The sequence below is a fragment of the Sus scrofa genome, chromosome 6, assembly GCF_054392235.1.
Source record: "Sus scrofa isolate SSC_HxYL_T2T_F1_AM1 chromosome 6, Sscrofa_HxYL_maternal_Yorkshire_Landrace_v2.0, whole genome shotgun sequence".
In the NCBI taxonomy this organism is placed as follows: Eukaryota; Metazoa; Chordata; class Mammalia; order Artiodactyla; family Suidae; genus Sus; species Sus scrofa.
Window position 1 is genome coordinate 35,784,465 of NC_139388.1, and position 17,418 is coordinate 35,801,882.

The window sequence follows — 17,418 nt, forward strand, 5'->3', positions numbered from 1 at the left end:
GGTGCCTCGGTTTCCCCACCTGTAAATGGGGGGGGGACCCAAGGGGGAGACGGTCTCCTGCGCTGCTCCCACCCCAAAGTCCTCTCTTCTCCGGAGGTCCCGGCGGCGGCGACAAGGTCCCACGACTCGGGAGCCCTCTCAGGAAGGCCCCGGGGGGTGGGGAAGCCCTGGTGGTGGGGAAGCCCGGGCTGACGTCAGTGGGCTCAGCACCCCGCGGGCCTGGCCCTGCTAAGGGCCAGGGCAAGTAACGGGCCGGCGCCGAGGGCCCGACGACCGAAGCGACAGCTCGAGGCGCCCAAAGGCCGGGGAGGGGTGCCCAAAGGGCCGGGCCGCCCGTCGCTCGCCCGCTCGGCCGCCGGCTCACTCACTCACCTTGGGTGGCCGGGCGTCGCCCCTTCCCCAGCCTCGCTAGCCCGAGTCCCAGACCAGCCCTGGCGCCCCACACCCACCGCCCTAGTATTTACCTCCGACGCGCGGAGCCCCGCGCAGCCTAACCTGCTACCTGGGCCCGCCCCCACCTGCCCCGCCTCCGAACCGCCCAGGGAGGGAGGGAGGGAGCGGGGGCGGTAGGGACAACCGTCGCGCTAACCAATCGCCGCCGGAACTATGTTCCTGCGCACGCTCTGATTGGGCCTCCCTGTGACAGACCTTCCTCCAATGGCTGCCAGCCCGGAGCGGACTGAAGGGACTTTCCGCTCGGTCAAGCTCGGTGGAGCCAAAGGGAAAGCGGAGGGGCGGGGAGGAGAAAATGGGGGATGGGGGCGGGGAGCTCTGGCTGATTGGACTAAAGATTGTCGGTGCCGTAGCACCATTGGCTGATACCGGAGCCAGGGCGGGGCCCTGTGCTGCTCCCGGTTCCACCTCCCAGGCCCAGGTCTTGGCTTCAGGCTTAGCTGTCAAAACTCCTGTTGGTTGCGAGTTTGGGGCTAGGGTGGGGAGCAACCCAGAAGCCAGGTGGGAATGCTTTTAGGATTCCATGAAAAAGCAAAGCTTTAGAACGAGACCTAGGTTTGAGTCCTTTGAACTTTCATTTAGCAACTGCAAGACATGGGGAACTCACAACTACTCTGAGCCTCAGTTTCCCCATCTGTAAAATGGAGATAACCGTATCACCTGTCTTACAGGAGCGTTGTGAAATATCGTATGTAAAGGTCCTGACACACAGCAGGAGCTCGGCAATATTAAGTCTTTTCTTCGCCCTCGGATTCTGTCTGGGACCCGTGTTTCTGAACCTCTGTTGCCCCCTCTTCCCAGTTTGGAGACAGGTTTCCCTAGAATGGTGGAGAAGGAATTTCCATAGGCCTCCTCTCTCAGCTCTGCACCCCTGGCCCTCAGCCAGCACTTGGGGTATAGTTAAGGATCTTTCAATTAGAAGGGAGGTTTCTGATTCCCAAAAGTGCTCAAAATATTTAAGGAAGTGCTTTTTATAAGCAGTCCCAGAGCCTTGCAGCATGCCTTGCTGCACTGGATACTCCTGTTAATTAATTCCTTCTCCTTTGACATTTTAAGTACCAATTATAGGAGAAGGTGATTAATACTGAAGAAGGAAGGTAGGGGTGTGTGTGTGTGTGTGTGTGTGTGTGTGTGTGTGTGTGTTTAATCATGAGAGGGAAAATTTCCCCAGTGGAAAGTGACATTTCTGAAGATCTGGGGAATTTAAACCATTGAGTACATAAAAGAAGTCACATGAATGATTACCTAACAGTACTAGTAAACAAGCCACCCATCTCCATGACCATAAACACCCAGAATGAAATGGACATCTTTTGAAACCCTCAGCCTCAATCCACTCTTGCTCCTCTGTGAACTGAAGTTTGGCCCTTGCCATCTGTCTCTACGTGGAGTAAAACATGAGCCACTGAAGCTACCAAACCGAAGCAGCCCCAGAGCTCAGGGTGGAGACCGGGACTGAGGCCCTCTGTGCTCTGGGAAAACTGGAAGAACGGGTCCTCGGATACTTAGCTATCTTTAGGAGAGGATTTTCTGAGCCCAATACTTGCATCTCCTCATGTCCAGAAAAACACTGAAACCATCAATGATGACTGATGTCTCTGACTAGTTGTAACCTTCAAGAGACCAGCAGCCAACTTTCACAAAATGCGTGCATGGCTGCAGGCACTGCCCCCTTCACCTTTACGACGTATCTTGATACCCCTCCTTTCCTCTTTGAGGCATTATTTCAGAGCTATCCGAAATACTGCCTCCATGGAGTTCCCGTCGTGGCGCAGTGGTTAACGAATCCGACTAGGAACCATGAGGTTGCGGGTTCGGTCCCTGCCCTTGCTCAGTGGGTTAACGATCCGGCGTTGCCGTGAGCTGTGGTGTAGGTTGCAGACTCGGCTCGGATCCTGCGTTGCTGTGGCTCTGGCATAGGCCGGTGGCTACAGCTCCAATTCGACCCCTAGTCTGGGAACCTCCATATGCCGCGGGAGCGGCCCAAAGAAATAGCAAAAAAAAAAAAAAAAAAGAAATACTGCCTCCTGGGCTGTAGTTCAGTGGACAAAAGATGTCAAGGTCATCTGTGAGAACAGCCACCCCCAAGGATGGGCCAGTGAGCCCTGAGGGAACTCAGGAAAGAAACAAAGAAGACTAGCCCACAGCCGAGGTGCATATCAAAGGAGTGATTCCAGTAAGCCCAGATCCTTATTAGATCTTCCCAAAGAAACAGATTTTCTGTAAATCTGGTTCTCTGTAAATCTGTTGTTCCTACTGCCTTCCCTTTGTTGCAAAAACTCGTATATCCTAGCTTCCCCCCTTGCTCCCTCACGTCGGTTTCTCAGGGCTACCTGAGATGCTGTCTCCTGGGCTCAAGTCCTAATTTCACCCCCAATAAAACTTAACTCTCAACTTTCAGGTTGAGCATTTCTTTAGTCGACACCTCCTTAATCCATCCTCACCCCCAAGTCTGTGATCGCACTGCAGGAGAAAACAGTAACTTGGGAATCAACCTTACGCTAAGTGTGGCCTTAGGCAACCCTGTTCCCTTCTAGACCTAGATTCTCCCCCACTACACACCTCCAAAAAAGTCAGTGGGCTCAGAATTGACAATCAAGCTGTCTGGAAGAAACATCCAGCCTGAAGACTGTTTACCTGACTCACAGTGAGAAGGAGAAAGGAGAGTGGGAGAGATTGTGAATCCTTTCTTTTTTTTAATTTTTCTTTTTTTGCCTTTTTTTTTTTTAAGGGCCACACCCTCAGCATATGGAGGTTCCCAGGCCAGGGGTCACATAGGAGCTGCAGCTGCCGGCGTACTCCACAGCCACAGCCTTGCGGGATCCAAGCCTCGTCTGCGACCTACGCCACAGCTCACGGCAACACTGGATCCTTAACCCACTGAGTGAGGCCAGGGACCTCATCCTAAGGGAGTTTGTTTCCACTGAGGCATGATGGGAGCTCCTGGGAGTCCTTTTAGACAGAGCGCCTTCTCCTCCAGTGTGCCACACTCTCTCAATCCCAATTTTATCCTGCTGGCACACCTCTTTCATTTATGTCATCTGCTGGCACCTGAAGGCGTTTGAGTTTGCCACGCCTGGACTTCCCGTCCCTTGCGTTGATGGTCTTTGGTGCTGCTAAGCCCTGAGCTTAAGAAGGGCTTTCTGGAGTTTCTGTCATGGCTCAGTGGAAACGAATCTGTCTAGCATCCATGAGGAGGCAGGTTCAACCCCTGGTCTTGCGCAGGGTGTTAAGGATCCAGCGTTGCCGTGAGCCATGGTGTAGGTCACAGATGAGGCTCGGATCCGGTGCTGCTATGGCTGTGGTGTAGGCCGGTAGCAACAGCACTGAATCAACCCTGGGCCTGGGAACCTCTGCGTGCCTCGGGTCCGATCCCTTGCTCAGCCTTCCCGTTACAGGTTCCCTGAATCAGATAGTGTTAGGGCTCGACTTCATCCAAGAGCTATTCTTCCAAGCCGGGCTGGATAAGCAGGGCTTATCTAGTTACCATTTCCTATCTATTGGTAATCACTGCCCAAGACACTGTGTGGAAAACAATTCTAAAGCTGTTTTCAGGCTCTCAGGGAAGAGAGAGGCCTGCCAGGGGATGAAATGGGGCAGTGTCATGGTGCTATTATTTGCAGTCCTTGGTAAGCCAGCCTCTCATTTTACACATGGGAGATTAAGGTCTAGAAAGGGAAAACGACGTGTCCCCACTCACCTAGCAGATGAGCTAAGACCCTGATTCTCCTAATTGCAGACCAAGGCTCTTTCCACCTCTCTTTAAACAAAGTCTCCCACTGAAATGCCCCTCTTCGGAGTTCCCACTGTGGCTCAGTGAGTTACAAACCCAACTAGTATCCATGAGAATGCGATGCAGGTTGGATCCCTGGCCTTGCTCAGTGGGTTAAGGATCTGGCGTCGCTGTGGCTGTGGCGCAGGCCGGCAGCTGCAGCTGTGATTTGACCCCTAGCCTGGGAACTTCCATATGCTGCAGGTGCAACCCTAAAAAAAGAAAAAAGAAAGAAAGAAAGAAAGAGAGAAAGAAAGAAAGGAAGGAAGGAAGGAGAAGAAAGAAAGGACAGACCTGTCTATCCTCTTTGCCTTCTCAATCCTCCTTTCATTTAAGGCCCAGCCAGAGTCCACGCACTTCCTGGGGTCTCTGCAGGTGGCTCCAGGCCGCATTGACCACCTCTGTCTATCCATCAGCCGAATCCTTTTCCACTCAGCCTGGCCCTGGCTTTTTACAACCACAGCAGGAAACACAAAGGCAGATGAGAAATGTTGCTCTTGCCCCTGGCAAGGAAGGCAGACTGCGATCGAATCCACAGACTCACTTGGTTAGGGAGGTTAGAGGGAGCCTCAGAAGGAGAACTGTTCTCAGCGCGCATGGAAGGTGTCTGGCCTGTTTGAGGAAGTCGCCTTTAAGATGGGGTAGGAGAGGTGGCGAGTGGCTGGGGTGAGGGGAGCACTCCAGGGAAAGGGAACCCAACACATTGCGTGACATGGTAGAGGAACTGGGAGAGGCAGAGCATAGGAAGTGTGGGCTCAGGGGTCGAGTCAGGTGACCCGGTGAGCCAGGACCGAGCAGCGGTCTTTTCCCAAGAGCAGTGGGAGGAATTCCCACTGTGGCTCAGCGGAAATGAATGTGACTAGTATCCATGAGGATGCGGGTTTGATCCCTGGCCTCACTCAGTGGGTTAAGGATCTGGTGTTGCCATAAGCTATGGTGCAGGTCGCAGATGCGGCTCGGATCCCAAGTGGCTATGGCTGTGGTATAGGTCAGCAGCTGTAGCTGTGATTTGACCCCTAGCCTGGGAACTTCCATATACCACGGATGAGGCCCTAAAAAGCCAAAAAGCCAAAAAAAAAAAAAAAAAAAAAAAAAGAGAGAGAGAGAGAAAGAAGCAGCGGGAGCCCTCTAGAGGGTATTGAGCAGGGTAGGAGCTAATTCTATACTCTCTACTCTATTGCACACTTCTCTTACTGCACACAGCAGGACCCCCAACAAAAAGCCAATGAATTGAATGGAGCTCTCTCCCTGCCCCCAGAAGCTAGGACCTCCAGGTAGCCTGGGAGGGGCCTATGACTTAGAGTAACACCCAGTCAGGACTCAGCAAAACCTCAGCAGCACACATCATGGTTATGAGTGAGACCCTGGCCTAGGCTTCCCAAGTGGCCACCTGAGGCCACCCCCTCTTTCCAGCCTCACCCAATTCAGTGCTAATTTCATAACCTAACACACAGGCAAAGGGGAACCCCTGATATTCCACACTCCCAGGGAGATCCTTCTGCTGTTCCCATCTCAGTAAGTAACAACTGCCAGCTTTTCACCCAGCCTCCTGTGGGTCCAGCCTTCTCCCCACCACTCCTTCCAGAACTCTAAACCATGAGGCTAAGTGGACCGGGTGCCCCCATGGGCAAGGATACCTTACCTGTGGGATACCTTACATACTTGCTTTCCCCGTGATAGGCCAATACCGTGTTTCCATCAATAGCAATGAGTCGAGAGCCCTCTCTCTGTGGGATGGGCTTCTCTCTCTCTCTCTTTTTTTTTTTTTTTTTTTTTTTTTTGGTCTTTTTTTGTCTTTTCTAGGGCCGCTCCCCATGGCATATGAAGGTTCCCAGGCTAGGGGTCTAATCAGAGCTGTAGCCACCAGCCTACACCAGAGCCACAGCAACACCAGATCCTTAACCCACTGAGCAAGGCCGGGAATCGAACCCACAACCTCATGGTTCCTAGTCGGATTCCTTAGCCACGCACCACAACAGGAACTCCAGGCTTCTCTTTTAGGGATAGCAAAGCTCTAGATGCAACTAAACAGTCTGTCTGAGGCCTTTTATCCGGTCACCCAAAAGATCTCTTTGATAAGATAAAAGAGATTACTTTAATCATCTTTAAACTAATCCAACTGAACTATAAATCCATGCTCTCCTGTTAGAGCTGTTTGCTCTGACCAATGACAAATGATTTCTGTGTGATTTAGAAAACACACAGAAAAGAAGAAGGGTTTCCGGATCTCCGTTGGGATCTTTGTGCTACATCTGGAATCCCCACCCTTCCCCTTTTATCTTTGGCTGCCCCTTGGCATATGGTGTTCCCAGGCCAGGAGATCCAAGCCACAGTCACCACCTAAGCCAGAGCTGCAGCAACTCCGGATCCTTCACCCACAGTGCCAGTCAGGGCACTGTATCGAATGTGCTGATCCCATTGAGCCACAGCGGGAACTCCTGGAATTCCATTTTGAGCAGCAGATACATTAGGAATAAAGGATCCCGGGTCCCTTAGGAAGGAGACACTAGAAGTGTTGGGGCAGGGGTGCAGGGGGGACTCATTGATGTAATCTGCCCTGACTTCTGTTTCTGCCCCCTGTAAGTAAGTGAATTCTCAATTCATACAACAGATATTTGGGTACCTACTATGTGCCAGGCACTGTCCTAGATTCTGAAGATGCTATGGTGAGCACACCCCATATTCTCATGGAGTCAACTTTCTAGAGGAAGGAAGAAAGAAGCAAACATCGGTTGATACATGCCGAGACCGAAGTAAGCAGGGCAGGGGACAAGAGGTGGCTGGGGACTGCTATTTTAGGTAGATTGTTCGGGGAACGGCCCCCTTGAGGAGGTAGCATGGGAGCAAAGACCTGAGGGAGAGGAGGAAGCCAGCCATGCCTGCTGTCTAGGGAAGTTTGTTCCCATGGGAGGAGAAAATAGACAAGCTCAAGGTCTGGAAGCAGCAGTGGTCTGGCATTGTCAAGGCTGGAGCGCAGAGAATGGGGTTCTGCATGACAAAGCTGCAGCCAGAGAAAGCCCGGGGCCGGTCCAGGCCAGCCCCAGACCTTGACTTTCACTCTTTACCAGATGGGCAGTTCTGGGGAGGTGAGAGCAGAGCCACAGCTCATCTGACTTGTGTCTTAATGGGCTTCCGTGGGGTGTGTTCTGTTCAGCATCTGGCTTTGGCACCACAGGGGGAAAAAACACACCGACTGACATTTTTTCTTCTGGGATGATGGTGAGTATAATTAAAATGTGAGGAGTTCTCATCGTGCTGCAGCGGAAACAAATCTGACTAGGAACCGAGCGGTTGCAGGTTCCATCCCTGGCCTCGCTCAGTGGGTTACGGATCCAGCATTGCCATGAGCTGTGGTGTGGGTCGCAGACACGGCTCTGATCTGGCATTGCTGTGGCTGTGTCGTAGGCTAGCAGCTATAGCTCTGATGCGACCCCGAGCCTGGGAACCTCCATATGCTTCAGGTGTGGCCCTAAAAATACCAAAAAAAAAAAAAAAAAAAAAAAAAAAACAAAAAAAAACTAGGTGTCGCCCCTCACTCATCCATTTGTAAACTTTTGGGACTGGATCTCTAGAATGTCCCTGGAAAATCCATCCTTTTCTCTCCACTTCCGCTGATGCCCCCTTCGGCTGGCCAGCTGACTCTCCCCTGCGATGGCTCCCAGGTGGTCTTTCTACGTCCTCTTCCGCTCACCCCTGTGGGTGCCCATCGCTTCCTCACCCAGGAATCAGACCCTCTTCAAATGTAACTGGGTCACCTTGCCCCTGCTGAGAACTCCCTGATGGCCTGCCACGATTCTTGACCATGACCTACCAGGCCTTTCACAAACTGGCCAGACCTACCTCTGCAGATCCCTGTGGTGGACTCTCTCCTTAACTTGCCTCAAATATACTCTCTTTGTTTCCTGTGGCTGCTGTAACGAATTACCACAAACTCCATGGCTTAAAATGACGCAAATCAGGAGTTCCCATTGTGGCTCAGCAGTAGCAAACTCGACTAGTATCCATGAGGACAAGGGTTCGATCCCTGGCCCTGCTCAGTAGGTTAAGGATCCGGCAATGCCATGAGCTGTGGTGTAGGTCGTAGACACGGCTCTGATCCCGTGTTCCTATGGCTGTGGTGTAGGCCAGCAGCTGTAGCTCCAATTCAACCCCTAGCCTGGGAACTTCCATCTGCTGCAGGTGCGGCCTTAAAAAAGGAAGGAAAAAAAAAAAAAAGACACAAATTAATTCTTATACAGCCCTGGAGATCAGAAGTTCCAAAACAGTCTGGAACCAAGGTTGCTGTAGGACTGTACTCCTGCTTCGGAGATTCTAGGGGGAAATCAGTGTCCTTGCCTTTTCCAGCTTCTAGAGCTGTGTTCCTTGGCCCATGAGGCCCCTTCTTCCACCTTCAAAGCCAGCAGTATAGCATCTGACGTCAGCGGTCACCATGCCTTCTGTGTCAAGTCCCCCCTTGTCTCTCTCTCCTAAAGACAATTGGGGTTGCATTTAGGGTCCATCCAGATAATCTAGGATAATCCCCCCATCTCAAAACCCTTCACTCAAATCACAGCTTTAAAGTCCCTTTTGCCACATAAAGCAACATTCACAGATTCTGGGGATCAGACTCTGGATATTTGGGAAGCATTCCCAGCCTACTACACCTACCAAGCTCCTTCCCAGTGGCTGGAACGCTCCCCCTGGCCCCCTCCCTCTTTGCATAGGCAGTTCCTTCTCGTTTGGGGGAGGGCTGTCACCGTACCTGTCACGGAACCAGAACCAGTCTCTGACCAACTTTCAGTCCTGAACCTTTTCCTTCCCAGCACTTGCCACAGTGGACCTTATTTTATCTATTTTCCAATTTACTTGTTTTCTGCCTGTCTCTCCCTCTCCCCTCCCCATCAGTGCCTTGAAGATAGGGATGGTGAGTGTTCTGTTCAGATGATTTTTTTTTTTTTTTTGCTATTTTAGGGCCACACTCATGGCATATGGAGGTTCCCAGGCTAGGGGTTGAATTGGAGCTGCAGCTGCCAGGCTACACCACAGCCACGCAATGCAGGATCCAAGCTGCGTCTCCAAACTACACCACAGCTCACGGTAATGCCAGATCCTTAACCCACTGACCAAGGCCAGGGATTGAATCCACATCCTCATGGATCCTAGTTGGGTTCGTTAACTGCTGAGCCACAAAGGGAACTCGCTGTTCAGGTAAGTTTTCAGTATAAGATGCTGCTATGCAAATGGGATGCTATGCAAATGGGCTGCTATGCAAATGGATGCTATGCAAATGTACCTCCTCTCCCTCCTGATCTTCTCTATCAGGAACAACAGTCTGGGCAGAAGCTGATGTCACCAACAAAGAGAACTCATCCTATGTTCATAGCACCGCTATTTACAATAGCCAAGACTTGGGTACAACCTAAATGTCCATCGGCAGAGGAGGAGATAAAGAAGATGTGGTACATATACACAATGGAATACTACTCAGCCACAAAAAAGAACAAAATAATGCCATTCTCAGCAACGTGGATAGATCTAGAGATGATCATATCAAGTGAGGTAAGTTAGAAAAAGAAAGAGAAATACCATATGATATCATTTATATGTGGAATCTAAAATACAGCACAAATGGAGTTCTCTTGTGGTGCAGTGGTTAAGGATCTGGCGTTGTCACTCCCATGGCCTGGGTCACTGCTGTAACTGTGGGTTCGATCCCTGGCTCTGGAACTTCCACATGCCATAGGCGTGGCCTAAGCTAAACTAAACTAAAATACAAGTGAACATATCTAGGAAACAGAAGCAGACCCACATACATAGAGAACAGACTGGTGGTTGCTAAGGGAGAGGGGCTGGAGGAGGGATGGGTTGGGAGTTTGGGATTTGTGGATGCAAATTATTATAAGTAGGATGAATAAACAACAAGGTCCTACCATATAGCACAGGGAACTATATTCAATACCCTGTAATAAACCATAATGGAAAAGAATATGAAAAAGAATATATATATGTATTTATAGAGAGACACAAACTGAACCATGTTGCTATATAGCAGAAATTAACATAATGTTGTAAATCAACTCTACCTCAATACAATAAAATAAATTAATTAAAACAAAGAGAAGCCCTACCCATGCTCACACCGCAGGGGCCCAGGGAGATGCCACAGCATTTAAGGAGCCAGACACACACAAAACCTTTCAAGAAAGCAGCTCTCACCTTGGTAAGCTACCCTGAGTCCTTGCTAATTAATGCAGCTAAGAACTGTTGCACCAAGGCCGACCCAGGAGGCTGCTTGCGGAGGAGAGCTCTTCCCAGCCTTCTCCATCCTTCCATCAAAGACGCCTGGAGCCTTCAGGACAGAACGGAGGGAGGCCCAGGGGCTTCTCACGTCTCTCACATCTGCCACAGCCCTTTAGCCAGGGCACCGTGAGGCTTCTGCACAGCTCAAAACTTCAAACTGGGTTAGACTTTTCCAAACTGAAGCCAAATGTGTTTTGATGGCAAGGCGACTTCTAAAAATTGCCTGTGCCTTAAGCAATCAATTATCTGGTGGAAAACATCATGTCTCCCTCCTTCAAGGAGAAAATTGTGCTTTAACATTGGACAATGTTCAGGAATGTTTTCAAATGTTTGGTCACAATGAAGAGAGCTTCGGTGACTCAGTAGTTTTGTCCTCTGTGATTATTTATGGCATGAAATTCATGGTCGTGTTTTTTATAAAAACATAAACTTGCGAGAATAAAACAAAGTGGTTTATAAATATTAACCAGTTTTCACAAATAACAGCGTTTAAAGTAATAACACTGGCACAGCACCTGACACTTTACAAAAGCTTCCACGTGCATCCTTTTGAAAGATCCAGAAAAACATGTGCTTTCTAAGGCAGGGCCTTTGATTTTGCCCCTGTAAACTTTTGATCCATAACTTTATCTCCTAAAGTGTTCTGACACAAATAAAATTGAACCGTCCCTTTTGAACGTCTTTTGCAAGTCTTTTGCTGTCAGAATTCAGTTCATAGGCATCACACAGGGACCTAGGGGGGCTGTTCAAAATTCTGGCCCAGCTGAAATTTAAAAAGCTGCATTTGGATGGGGAGTTGTTTCCAAAGGCTTAACCGAAGAGTAATTGATTTCATTGGAAATAAACGTCCAGATGTGATAGCAGCTGTAGTGTGGTCTTATTTTTCTTGAAAAACCAGAATGTCTTGGGGGGAACAAATGGCCATCAAATGTTCCCTTTCAATAATGTCTTAAATACCAGAAAGGAGAGTAGAGTAAATTATAGCCCTTCGGGCCCTGGATGGGGGAGCAAGGAAGGAGGGAGGGGAGATTAGGGTATAAGGGAAATAGCAGGGGTGAGAACACCAGTATTCTGAATCCTCCTCCACAGAGGAAGTGCCCTGTGCACTGTGAGTGGAGGAACCAGATGTTAGCAAGCAACTTGGACCGATGACCTTGAGTTGAGACACAGCTGGAGGCTGCTTCCTGAACAACCCTCCTTAAGGTGAGAGGAGGAGGCAGGGCCTTTCACGTGGAGGGCTCTCCTCCAAGGAGCACTCAGTGTCCCCATGGGCCTCACTGACCCATGACAGAGGTTGGGGGGCTGCCCCTTTGGACAGCTCCGGATAGAATCTTGGGAAGAACCTGACAGCAAAAGTCAGCTCTGAGAAAGTCCATTCTGCAGGGCACTGATGCGCCAATCTCTGCCCAAACAAAGGTGACCCATGGGGTTGGCCTTGGGCAGGACAGGGCTCCATCTGGGTGGGCCGTTGTCGGATGTCATCCGCTTCTGCGGCCCAAACCCGTGGCCTGCTCCTCAGCCTGAGATGAACGCTGGCCCCAGGAACATCAAAGCAGGAGTCTCGTGTCCCTCTGGCTGAGCTGCTCAGTCTCCTCTGGAGAGAAATTGTTTCCTCGGAGCCTGAAGGGCATAAAGCAGAGAGGTCTGAATGAGGACGGGACCGGGGCGGTGCTTTCAATCTGGAAGCTGCTGCTTTCCGCACCCATGCGTGGATGGCCTGGCCCTGCAGCCCAGCTGCCGCTCCTGGGAGGGAAGTCTCCGCAGGTTTTACCCTCTGTTGGCCGCGATAGCTCACAAAGCCCTCTGCACGATTTAAGGGGCCTCCATGACTCTGCAGAGTCCACCCTGGGCCCGGCCAGCCCTGATGCCCGAGCCAGGGCCTTTCTTTTTAAGGCAACAGCAGAATCTGTCAAGAATGCAATGAGCAAGTCCTAGGTCCTCCCTGGCCCTACCAGTAGGCAGCAAATAACATCAGAACCCTTAAAATATCACCCTAATGCTGGCTTGTTCCCCGCTGGACACAGAATGTGACATTTCTCAGAGCTGTGTGATGGTTTAAAAAAAAAAAAAAAAAATCCCACGCTCCACCCGGGACCTGAGACCTCACAGGCTACAGGGATTACACAATCGCACAGAGAGGGAAAAATCTCTCCATCGCAGGACAGATTTTTAGAAGTCTTTATTTTTAACTTCATCATTTGATAGCTACAGTTGCTACTGCCTTGATATGCTTTTTGAGGCAGGGACAGATCTGCATATTTAAAGCGGGGTTCATGAGCTCCGGGAACGATGCATGTTACATACAGCAGCCAACGGGTCCTGGTCTAAGACATGGGCTTGGTGGGGTTTGGGGGCAGCCTGAGCTGGTTTGCCCAGCCGAGTGAGGCCAGCCTTTCCTCCACCCTACTTAAGCACTGTAGTAAGTACACCTAAGTCCTGGCATTCTAAATGGGGGTATGGGAGTTCCTGTCATTGACTCAGTGGTAACGAACCCAACTAGTATCCATGAGGACACGGGTTCGATCCCTGGCTCAGTGGGTTAAGGAACCAGCATTGCTGTGAGCTGTGGTGTAGGTCGCAGACACAGCTCAGATCTGTGGCGTAGGCCGGTGGCTACAGTTCCGATTCGACCCCTAGCCTAGGAACCTCCATATGCTGCAGGTGCGGCCCTAAAAAGCAAAAGAAGGGGTGGGGGAAGCTGGAGTCACCAGCTTTTTTGGAGAGACTCCTGATAGAATTTTTTTTTTTTTTAAACAGGGAATGTCCTCCTTCTTAAATATTGATTTCTAGCCCAGTGCCTAAAACAGATACAGTGACATTCCTTTATAGCATGTTAAACCAGGGGACATCTTTCTACTTATTATCTGAGTGATAAATAGAGCCCTGGAAAGAAGGAGAAATCTTTGAAGTTGTGACCCAATGCTTTTTCCAAATACATGAAGGAACATGGCTTTTTAAAAAATTAAAGTAGAGTTGATCTACAATGTTGTGCCAGTTTCTGCTGTACAGCAAAGTGACCCAGTCAGACACACACACACACACACACACACACGCATATATATATACACATTCCCTTTTTTTTTTTTTTTTTTTTTGTCTTTTTGCCGTTTCTAGGGCCGCTCTCTCGGCATGTGGAGGTTCCCAGGCTAGGGGTCTCATCAGAGCTGTAGCCACTGGCCTACGCCAGAGCCTCAGCAACTCGGGATCCGAGCTGCAACCTACACCACAGCTCACGGGAATGCCGGGTTGTTAACCCACTGAGCAAGGGCAGGGATCGAACCCGCAACCTTATGGTTCCTAGTCGGATTTGTTAACCACTGTGCCACAACGGGAACTCCTACATTCCCTTTCTTATATTATCTTCCATCGTGGTCTCTCCCAAGAGACTGCATATAGGTCCCTGTGCTGTACAGTAGGACCTCATTGCTTATCCATTCTAAGTGGAACAGTTTGCATAGTTTGCATCTACTAATTCCAAACTCCTTGTCCATCCCACTCCCTCCCTCCTCCCCCTTGACAACCACAAGTCTGTTCTCTATGTCTGTGAGTCGAGGAACACGGCTTTTAATTCTGTACAAAGACTTGGAAACACTGTGTAACAGTTCCTACCCTGTGTAACATCCACCCAGACCTGTAGGGTCAGAGCCTCTGCAGGGCCGACCTAACAGCCTGGACCTGTGAAGGCGTTAGCCAAGGGTGGGGCGGGAGCTGAGTTCTTTTCTCTGCTTCCTTCTTCAACCACACCCCAATTCCCACACTATTGCCTAGAACAGAGACATTTCTTAAGACACACGATTTAAAAATGAAGGAGTGGGTCCCTGCTTAGAAACATGAAGGCATCTTTCCCAGGGAACCAGATGCAGCACACGGAGCACAGCACCAAATGTCAGAGTCTCAGGGGATCTTAGAAATTCTCAAGTTCCTTTCTCTCTTCACCCCAATTTACAGACTGAAAAACTGAGGCTCAGAGAGGTTAAAGCAACCAGCCCAGGGGCCTTCTTACCAGACTTCCAGGATGGTGTCATTCTGCTCAAGGGCCTGCAGGAGGGCTTCGGCCCCACGGGAGGTGACGTGGTTGTTGGACAGCCTGGAGGGGAAGATGGAATGGTGAGCTTTGAGGATGCTCTGTTCTCTCGACCCCAATTAAAGAAGGCTTCAGGAGTTGGCTGGCCTCCTGAAGCCCACCTGCCCCCTCAGCACATCCCTCTCCTGCCTGAGATTCCCAGTGAGCTCATCGACAATGGCCTAAGACCCAAAGTGAAATGCACCTTCTCTCCTCCATCCACCGGAGGAGTATTAAGTAGTTCCTCACTTAGGAAGGAGCTATAACATGGTAGCTAAGTATGTTCATTTTAGTGCTGGACTTCCCAAGTTCAAATCCACTTTTATAGTACTTACTTTTTTTTTTCAAACATTAGTGTGATTTTTATTTAAAAAAAATTTTTTTTTTTTTTTGGCCATACGAAGGCTTATGGAGTTCCTGGGCCAGGGATCAGACCCAAGCCACACTTGGCAACCTACACGGCAGCTGCGGCAATGCTGGATCCTTTTATTTTATTTTACTTTTTGTCTTTTTGCCTTTTCTAAGGCCACTCCTGCAGCATATGGAGGTTCCCAGGATAGGGGTCTAATCGGAGCTGTAGCCACTGGCCTACACCAGAGCCACAGCAACGCAGGATCCGAGCTGTGCCTGCAACCTATACCACAGCTCATGGCAACGCCAGATCCTTAACCCACTGAGTGAGGCCAAGGACCAAACCTGCATCCTCATGGTTCCTAGTGGGATTCGTTAACCACTGAGCCACGATGGGAACTCTAATGCCGGATCCTTAACCCACTGTGCTGGGCTTGGGAATCAAACCTGTGTCCCAGTACTCCAGTCACGCCCCCTGATCCCTTTGCACACAGTGGGAACCCAGTATTTCCTTTTTGATCTCAAGCAAATGAGTCCCAATTTCCTCATCTGCAAAAATGGGCCTAAAAAAACCAGCCACCTCATGGAGTATAAGATTTAAACAAAGAATGGCACAGTCGAAAGCACTGGGCACTGGACTTCACTGATAGAAAATAATCGATGAACAGTAAAATTGTCATTTGAGGGCTTTGGGGGCACAAGGACACAGACTAAAAAAAAAACATCATAGTACATATAGCCAGTGGAATGCTACTCAGCCATAAAAAAGAACGAAATAATGCTATCTGCAGCAACACAGATGGACCTAGAGATTGTGGTATTAAGTCAGACAGAGAAAGACAAACATCATATGATATCACTTAGACGTGTAATCCAATAAAATGATACAAAAAATTTTATTTATAAAACAGAAACAAACTCACAGATTTTAAAGTCAAACTTATGGTTACCGTGAAGGGGAGGGAATAAATTAGGAGGGTGGGAATAACAGAGATACTACTGTACACAAAACAGATCACTAACAAAGCCCTGCTGTACAGCACAAGGAAATGTACTCACTAGTCTGTAATAATCTATATGGGAAAAAAGCATCAATATATGTGTAAAACTGATTCACTTTGCTGAATACCTGACACTAATACTACCTTGTAAGTCAACTGCACTCCAATAAAATCTTTAAAAAATGCATATTTTATTTATTTATTTATTTAGTCTTTTTAAGGGCTCCACTGATGGCAAATGCAGGTTCCCAGGCTAGGGGTCTAATTGGAGCTGTAGCTGCCGGCCTACGCCACAGCCACAGCAACACCAGATCTGAGCCGCGTCTGCAACCTACATCACAGCTCATGGCAACGCCAGATCCTTAAACCCTCTGAGCGAGGCCAGGTATTGAACCCGCCACCTCATGGTTCCTAGTCGGATTCGTTTCCTCTGCGCCATGATGGGAACTCCGAAAAAATGCATATTTTTTTTTAAAAAAAAGAAAATGTGACGTTGGGAATGGGAAGGGGAGAGGCCATATAGTCAGGGACAGCAGGGGGAGGGCCACACGGTCCCCAGGCTGGTCTTTTACTCACAGGTGACCTTCCAGATAATCTCCACTACCTGTCTTCCCCCAGCACAATTTCAGGAACTTCTGAGAAGCTGACCCGAAGGCAATGTTCGTAACAGCAGCCAGTCTTTGGGGAGCTCTGACTCTGTGTCCTCTCGTTACCTACGCCACTCCAATAAAATCTTTAAAAAAATGCATATTTTATTTATTTATTTATATTTTTGTGCCTGCTCAGACCCCTATGAGAAGGGTTCCCTTATTGCCCCCTTTACACTTAAGGTGGCAGAGGCACCAATCCAAGCAGAACAGCTGGTGCCGGTGGAGCTGGGGTCCAAACCCCAGCCCCCAGACTCCCAAGACTACAATCTTAACGAACGCTTGGCAAGAACGAAGAAGAAGAAGAAGAAGGATGTAGGCTTTGCCTTTCTTTTTTCAGATATGTGAGAAGCTTGATTTTTATGGGGAAACAGTGGAGGAGGATAGAGTTCAGTGATGCTGAATTATAAGACTCTCGACGAGGCAGCGTGGGACATCAGCTGCTGCCATCACCTGGCATCGTGGGGGTCGAGTGGGGTAAGTCTGTGACAGTGAAGGAGGACAAATGTGCCCCTTTGTCTCCTCCGCGCCTGGCGGATAAAAAACCAGGTACTGCCAAGGACCCCGAGGTGTGCCAAGCATCCCAGCTCAGACAAACCCAGGCTTCACCCGGGGCCTCGGTGCCCAAGCTTCACCCGTGTGACGAGTGGAAGTGTTTTCCCCAAACATTTGGCAACTTTCTAGCCCCTGTGAAGCAACACCAACAAGCGGTGCCAGAGTGGATGGCGGGCTGGCAGCAAAGCAGACACTCTCCCAGAGGCAGCTGTCTGCCTGTCTGGGAAGGCGAGTATTTCCCCCAGCCACGTTTGCCAGGGCAGATGCCACTCTCCTCAAGCAGAAGAAGCCATCTGT

At 49.7% G+C, this 17,418-nt stretch overlaps 2 protein-coding genes across 13 annotated transcripts in view; both read right to left on the bottom strand.

Moving 5' to 3' along the window:
• CYLD (CYLD lysine 63 deubiquitinase) overlaps nucleotides 1-492 on the bottom strand; it is a 60,149-nt gene extending 59,657 nt beyond the window's left edge. For 6 of the 12 annotated variants that reach the window (XM_084960303.1, XM_021094185.2, XM_021094191.2 and 3 more), the window contains exon 1: nucleotides 373-492. The gene's annotated coding sequence lies outside the window, so the exon portion shown is untranslated. Of the gene's footprint in view, nucleotides 1-19 lie in introns of all 12 variants that reach the window. The other 6 variants (XM_021094187.2, XM_021094193.2, XM_084960304.1 and 3 more) reach the window with 2 other exon arrangements.
• Nucleotides 493-10,194: 9,702 nt separating this feature from the next.
• NOD2 (nucleotide binding oligomerization domain containing 2) overlaps nucleotides 10,195-17,418 on the bottom strand; it is a 36,730-nt gene continuing 29,506 nt past the window's right edge. Inside the window, 2 exon segments of the mRNA NM_001105295.2 lie at nucleotides 10,195-12,124; nucleotides 14,508-14,591. Of these exon segments, the coding sequence (NP_001098765.2) occupies nucleotides 12,052-12,124; nucleotides 14,508-14,591 (157 nt within the window). The 3' untranslated portion in view covers nucleotides 10,195-12,051.